This window comes from Pseudonaja textilis, chromosome 1 (assembly GCF_049901715.1).
Source record: "Pseudonaja textilis isolate UNSWEBS1 chromosome 1, rPseTex1.2, whole genome shotgun sequence".
In the NCBI taxonomy this organism is placed as follows: Eukaryota; Metazoa; Chordata; class Lepidosauria; order Squamata; family Elapidae; genus Pseudonaja; species Pseudonaja textilis.
The window spans coordinates 187,569,005-187,576,579 of record NC_141990.1 but is presented as its reverse complement, the minus strand read 5'-3'; the positions used below and the strand labels follow the sequence as shown (position 1 = coordinate 187,576,579).

The 7,575-nt window shown below is 50.1% G+C and overlaps 1 protein-coding gene across 1 annotated transcript; it reads right to left on the bottom strand.

Annotated features, from left to right (window-relative positions):
- Window positions 1–1,624: 1,624 nt before the first annotated feature.
- On the bottom strand, window positions 1,625–5,764 carry DLX2 (distal-less homeobox 2). Its single transcript, XM_026696731.2, has 3 exons — window positions 5,333–5,764; window positions 4,776–4,960; window positions 1,625–3,306 (listed from the first exon to the last, which is right to left on the bottom strand). Exons 1-3 carry the CDS (start codon window positions 5,721–5,723, stop codon window positions 2,899–2,901), a joined length of 984 nt encoding a protein of 327 aa, XP_026552516.1. The 5' UTR covers window positions 5,724–5,764; the 3' UTR covers window positions 1,625–2,898.
- Between the last annotated feature and the right edge of the window lie 1,811 nt (window positions 5,765–7,575).

Here is a 7,575-nt window from a genome sequence, read left to right as displayed (position 1 = left end):
GTTCATATATTTAAGGGTCAGCGATCAGATTTGAAACCCAGCAGATAGGCTATTTGCCAAAAGCCAGGCAAGTAAGTTTATATGCAAGCCTGGACTTCATTCTTAACATTTGAAATATTAATAAATACATACTAAGTACATACCCAAAGGGCTGATTTGCAGCTATAAAATGTGAGGAAAGGGATAATAATCATAAAGAAAAAAAGATTTCCTGAAGAGGCATCTTTCCCAGTAGACCCCAGCATAACCCAGGTGCATCTGATGGAGTCTTACTTTGCGTGGCATGATAAAACACCTCTAAAACTCTGAACCTTGGGACCTTAAAAAGATTCACATTTGATCTGAGGGCTCCTATTGGGCAGGCAGCAACCTGTATTGTGAAGGGAAGGCAGTGAGAGCATCCCTTGACCTCTCCTGCCAAATAGTGAGCTAAAATAACCTGTTTGGCATTAGTCTTCTGATGGCCCAGCCATCCAACAAACTGAGAGATTCATTGTGGTATAAAGTGTAACAATTTGTGAGCCTTGACAAATATTAATATACCTATTGCCTTTAAAGACTGTATAGCAACGTGCTGGATTTGGAATAAAAGTGCAGTCAGTAGTGTATTGTCAGCAGTAGAAGATTGCCACCCTCGTCTGAAAGTCACAAAGCTTGAGACTTGGGAGAAAAATATAAATCACCAGATAGGGAGCCAAAACGGGGCAACTGTGGAGTTGAAATGCTGTTCCCAGATCTGCATCCTGTGCCTCTTGGGTGTGCCTCGGGTAAGGGGAGGTGTCCCATTTTGTTCATAAAGAAAAGCTCCTGCAAAGGCAGCCGCCGCCTAGTTGTTCCTCGAGGTTTACTGGCGGAGAGACGGCCAAGCGCCCAAACAGGCCAAGCCGAAGGTATGCGGGGACTCCCTTCTCTCTGCTGCTGCTGCTGCTGCTGCTGCTGGGGCCTTGCGGCTCCGGATCACGAGGGAGACCGGGTCGCCTGCAGCTTCAGGAGCCGCCGTCACGCTGCCGGGATTGTAGCGCATGAAGCCGCCAAGGAGCCTGACCGGCTTTGCCTCCAACGTTTCGTGGCGCCAGATCGCAGTGGGGTGGGGCCGAGTCTAGGCGAGCGAGAAGGAGCGTTGAGTGATTCAGGCTGGGCTGCCGAGGGAAGCCTGTCGCGGTCCTCCTGCCTCGGGCTGGGCGTGTGTGTATTTGTGTATGTCTTTGTGTGTGTGCGTGTATGTAGACGGGACAACGCTGCTGGCAGTCGGCGCGACCCCGCCTGAGCTCCCCTCAATCTGTGGCCTCGCGGCTTTTAAATACCCTTCAACAATGCCCAACAAGTGCAGCGTGGGGAAGCCAAAGGCCGCCCAGAATCAGCCCCTCGGAGTCAGAATGATGGAGAGCATAAGGGAGAATAGACAAAGTGCGTCTTTCTGCCTGAAGGGACAATTAGTTCCACGGAAGGAGCTAATTGGCGAGTAGGAGGAAGAACTAGATTTCGTTCTGGGAAAGAGACAGGGAGAAAACAGGCGCCTCCAAACTTCAAGCAGGCTAAGGGGGGCTTCTCGGCGCAGAGAGTCGGCCGAATGTGGAAGGCGACAGGAAAAAAATGACAGAAAAACGACTGATCGAGCCAAGTACGGTGCAAACAAATAATTTATTTAAATAATCTCTTCATAATGTAAAAGTAACATTGAGCGATTTCTTTTTGTTTGGTTTTTGTAATAAATAACCAAGAACATACATTTAAAAAAACAACAACACCGTCTTAAAGGTTTTTAAACTACGAATTGGGAAAATTCAGTAGCTTGTACTTTTGTGGTAGTGAAGATGAAAGGAATAAAACAGAATACACAAAGAACGTAAGGAAGCTGCCCGGAGAGAAAAAGAAAACGATGATGTAAAAAAAAAAAAGTATTGGTTCACAAAACATGGACAAATGTAGCCTGTCCAATAAAACTGCCCCTCCTCTTTTTAAGGCAAAGAGGTTGGGGGGAATTAGCACAAACAACTCTATTACAAACATATGTAGTGTGTGTGTGTGTGTGTGTGTGTGTGTATTTATATCTTTTTCTTGCGAAGAAAAAGTCCTGCAAACATTTAAAAAAAGATAATTTAAACACAGCTGGGTTTTTTTTCTTTCTTTTGTTTTTCATTTTAAATATCTACATATAAAAATTATTTATCTTTTTTCCCCCCCAACATCAAAATGAGGTCATCTGCAAAGGCACCTATAAAAACGTATAAAAAAATAAAACAAAATTAAATAAGAAATTTTGCACTAGCGATTCGATGAAAAATGGGAGGAAAGTGGGGCCTGCGCTCGCCGCGCCCGCAGTTTGTAAAGTCTTTATTTGCTGCGGGCTGTGTGGGGGGGGGGGGCGGGTACGTAGAAGGTAGAGCTGGTGGGGGAAAAAAAAAAAAGGCTGGTATAAAAAAGATTAGGTCGAGGTGATTGGGGCGGGTGGTCAGAAAACCCTGAAGGAGAAAAACAATCATTGAGAGCTCTTCTTTTTTTCTTTTGGACCAAGGGTGTGACCACAGCTTTGCCCGGATTTCACGCTTGTCAATAAGATGGTTGTCAGCAGCGACTTCTTTCCGAGTCACCGATCGGGTGAGCCGCATTGTGAGCCGAAGTTGCGGGGCGGGGAGGGGAACCGGAGTCTGGCTGAGTCCGAAACTTCAAGGATTATGGCTGAAGTCTCGAGGCGCTTGTCCCAGTTTGGCATCACCCACCGAGTCGGGCGGGTGCCGCGGCTGAGATGTTTTCGGCTGGGGAAGGAATTGCGGACCGTTTCCCAAAGCAACGGGGACGGGGGTGGGAGAGATACACCGGAAAGAGGAGCGGGGTGGGCGTGGGGGGAGCCTTCCTTCTCTCCACCCTAGACGCGGTCCCTTGGAGAGTAAGTTGGGGTTAGAAAATAGTCCCTGTGCTGACAGCCGCGCCATGGTGATGGGCGTGATGAAGATGGGGGTGATGCTGGTGAGACTGCCCTTGCTGCAGGATCGGGGAAGCTCCTGGCAGATGGGAAGCTGCGGCGCTGGACGCCTGGTGATACCACGAGTAGTTACCCAGGAAAGCGGCGGCGGCTCCGCTTGGAGTGCCAGGGCTCGAACCGGCGCTGCTCCCGCTGCCGCCGCCGCCGCCGCCGTTGCTCATTCGCTGCGGGTGGGGAGCAAAGTCCCAGGCGAGGGTGGCTGATGCAGGAGGTGAGGCGCAAGGAGGAGAGGAGCTGCCGACCCGCTGCTGATCCGCTGGGATTTCACCGCTTTTCCACATCTTCTTGAATTTGGATCTGCGGTTCTGGAACCAGATCTTCACCTTGCCAAAGAGAAGAGGGGGGGGGGCGGGGATGAGCCGGGAGGCAGGAATAGCCCAGTCCATCCCCATCTAAAATACACCTGAAATAGAAATGTCCCACAACAAGCGCCCTTCTCCCCTCCCGTTCATTCAGCTTTCTGCTTTCTATAGATTCTTCTCCATCCTGTCGGCCCTGCTCAGAGTATTGGTGGTTGGGTTTGTTTTGCTAGCGGCTCGCCCGAGATTGGTTGTTTGCTTATACCAAGCTGTAAGTTTTGTAAACCTCCAGACTTGGGGCTAAGAGGAGAAACCTGGTCCCCAAAACAGACTTTCGAGGGCCGGAGAAACTCACAGCTCAGGTGAGGGGTGGGGGGGCCGTTGGAAGAGGTTACAACAGGGCAAGGATCTTGACGGAAGAAAGCTTGTTCAGGAAAATCGATTGTTTCGTGAGGTCTTCCGCAAAAACTGGACTTGGCAAATTCTTTGCACAGTGCTGCTGAGACATTCCCCGGAAATACTTGGGGCGACCAAGGGTAGAGAATCTGCCTGGATAAGGCCGGTTCTCCAGCATCTTCCAAGGGCACCAATTGCCTTCCTATCTTGCCAAGTCTCTCCCGGGGAAAACTCCACAGCATGCCTTTCTTTCTGGATTTTTATTCCGGTCTGACCTCCCTAATCGTGGGATTTAATTAAAAATGTCCTGGGACTGGATCAAACTATGGATCGATAGAGCAGGAAAGGGGAGGACCAGCTATCTGGACTGAAAGCAAATGTCACATTTAATTTCAAATAACAGTTGATGAAAGATCCTGGCATTAGGTTTCCCTGATCTTTGAATTCTGACACTTCTCCCTCCAGCGAATACTGTAGCACACTAGCAAAGGTTCAGGATTCCCTCCCTGTTAAATCCATTGAAGCCCTGGGTTCTTAGGAAAACTGGATCTAGCCGAGCCTCATTGTTTCCGGCCAATGACCTCTATGGGACCCAAAAGATAGCACCTGAATCAGAAACCTATACTGGAGAAGAGACAAAGAGGACCTTGCACACATCGGTGGAAGGGGTCTAGCGCTGCTGCGGCTGAACTTTTCCCATTTTCACAAAAGGGTGACAAAATATCATTTGGCACAAAATAAGCATCTCTGCACAAGGCTTCTAGGAGCAGTTTCTGCTTCGCTGAATAATGTGGCAGGGCTGAGGTCCTGAACCAGCCTGCACAAAGAGGGAGATGGAAGATCCCACCTGGTGCTCTTAGCATTGTCTTCAACCCTCACACTCCCAATCTGTTTGTTGAATTAGCACCTTTGCTGGATTGGCACAATACATTTGGACCATACATTGATCAAACCATCTGGATTTGAGCAAGCTGCACTCCCATACAGCTTAGCCAAGATTAAAAACGTGCATTCAACTTGGCAAGGCAGCATAGGCATTTCACGGGTCTAGTTAAGGAAATCTGCTCTTCTCCTGGAGTCTCCTGGTGTCTTCTTACCTGAGTTTGGGTGAGGCCTAGCGAAGCTGCCAACTCCGCTCTCTCGGGCAGTGCCAAATATTGGGTCTTCTGGAAGCGTCTCTGTAAGGCTGCCAACTGAAAACTGGAATAGATGGTTCTCGGCTTCCGTACTTTCTTTGGCTTCCCATTCACTATTCGGATCTCGGGCTCACCCTCTTCTTTTTCTGTGGCAAGAAAGGAAAATGGGTGAATAACCTGGTTCCAGCAATATACGCCCCCCCCACCATCAATAATAATAATAATAATAATAATAATAATAATAATAATAATAATAATAATAATAATAATAATAATAATAATAATAATGGAGCCTTGGCTACAATGTCTTGCCTCTGCAAGGATGGCACAAAAGATCCCAGTGCCATAAATGCCATCCAGGAACTATTTGAGTGCCTTCTCTCCTCTCCCCCCCCCCCCATCACAAATTAAATAATTCAGGCTTAACAAGTGAGAAGGGGGGGGGGGAAACGGTGAGAACGTCCCGCATTATTAGGAATTCCAGCCCCCCCATCACCTCTTGTGCCCAAGAATCTTACCGGGCTCATTGTTGATTGGTGGCGTCCTTGTCCCATAGGGTGCATAGGAGGTGTAGGAGGTGGAGTATCCCAGGTCGTAACTCCCGGCTTTGGTGGAGTAGGGCACTGCACCGATGCCGTTCGGGTGGTACTGGTAAGAGCCCATCTGGGCGTAGGGCGACCCACTGCTTCCGTTGCTGCCCGTGCCTCCTCCAGCTCCACCGCTGTGCTGTTGTTGGTGGTTGGTATAGTAGCTGCTGTCCGTGGCGGTCGACACAGGCAGAGTGGGAGATTCCTGGGGCTTATGCAAGCTGTGGTGCTGCTGCTGCTGCTGCTGCTGCTGCTGGTAACTGCTGGAGGTAATCTGGTTTGAATGCATATCTGAAACAAGGCTGTCAAAGACTCCAGTCATCCTGGTCCTCTATCCCCGCCCCACTCCCTCCCTCCCTCCCTCTCTCCGTCTCTTGCTCCCACCTTCTCTCTCTCCCTCCCTCCCTCGCTCGCTCCAAGAGTACAGGGACCGCGAGCCAGCAGGGAGGGGAACTAACTCGGGAGTTCCTTTTCTTGCAAACAGGCCGGGCCGCAAAGTCTTGCCTTCTTTCGCCCGCCCGCCCCCACCAACCTCGCTGAGAGGTCCAAGGGGGAGATCAAAAAAAAAAAAAAAAACCCAAAAGAAAAGAAAAGAAAAAAGAAAGGGGAGAGATCCCTGGAGATCCCTAGGAGGGCTGGCCGCAAAAGTTGCGGGAGAAAAGAGGGCAAGAAGTTGCCATCGCCGTCCGGCTTCCTTTCCAACTTTGCGCTTCTCTTTTAAAAGGGCAGAAGGCGATCCAGCCCGCCTCGCCGCCGCCCCCCCTCACCCCGCCCCTCCCGGGAAGAAGCAAAGTCGCAGCGCTGCTCAGCCCCGGCTTCCCCCAGCAGCGCCTTTACGATTGTCTGCGGCTCCGTGGATGCTGCCAGGTGGGCATTTAACACCAGTCACGTGAGCGCGGGCTACGTCACCTAGCAACAGCCAATCCGGCCCTCCGTTCTCGTTGTCTTCTTTCTCTTTGCTTTCCTCCCCACTTCGGCCCTCCCCGCCCTCCCCTGCCTCCTCCTCCTCCTCCCTCGCTTCTAATCTTTGGATCCCCGGGGCGGTGGAGGCGCCTCATAGATGACACGCGCTGGAAAAGGGAGGGGGGAAAAGCGGCGCGGGTGGGGTGAGTGGGGGGAAATACAGAGAGAGAGAGAGAGAGAGATATCCCATCTCCGGGCGCTCCGGGGAAAGGGAGGCTTAATAACCCAGAAAAGAGAGAGAGAGAGCGTTGTTTGGGTTTCTTTTGCTGAGTTGCGTTTGAAAGCTCGCCCGACTCCGTTTGCAAAGAGAGAAAAGTGAGTCAGACCAGATCAGATCAAATCAAGGCAAAGCAGCGAAGTTTCGTTTGGAGGAACCGGCTCCCCTTAGCTTAGGATCCCGTTGACAACCTCGTCGAATGAGATCCCTCGCCATCCCTCCAGCCCGGTCGCATGACTGAACTTGCACGCGTGCGAGGAAACCTCTTCGGGACGGCTTTTGTTGCGCTTTTTCCCTTATGGCCGAGGGTGTTTATACTAAGTCTCTAAACTGAACTCCCAAGAGCTTGGGAGTAAAGTCGTGGTCCCGATTTGCCCTGTTTTGGGGGACGGAGCCTCTCTTAAGATCGAAGCTGTCCTTTTTCATAAGGCAAACTTCAGGATCTCGGTGAAGACTGTCAATCACCCAGGTCCTAGTTATCCCAAAGACTTTTATTATTATTTATTTTTCCCTTGAAACAAATATTTCCCTTCTTTATTTTCCTCGAAAACCTTTCTCTTCTCATCCAAGAAGCATTTTAGATTGAGAAGAGAAGCGTTTTCAAGGGGGAAGAGAGAGAAAAAATAATAATAAAAAAAATAAGAACCTCCCAACTGCTTTGGGCCAAACTTCAGCAGTTGCAGCTTTGATCCTGTTCCACGCCAACCACCCAGCCCTACCCCGTTTTCTTCCCAAACCACAACTTGCAAGGCAGCGGGAGGAGAAGGAGGGGGTTTATGCCCGTGTAGAAGTTTTGGTGATATTTGGGGAGAGGAAAGGCAAGTGCTTACAATATGAAAGAAAGATCAGAGTCGCCTGCAGTAATCCAGGCTTCACCTGCCTGGCGCCCTCCAGAAAATCTTGGTTTATATATCTCTCATTATCCCCAGGTAACGTTGCCCATCCTCCCGTAGAATAATAGGCCTTTTCAGTCAAAGGCTTCTGTTTGGCGGGG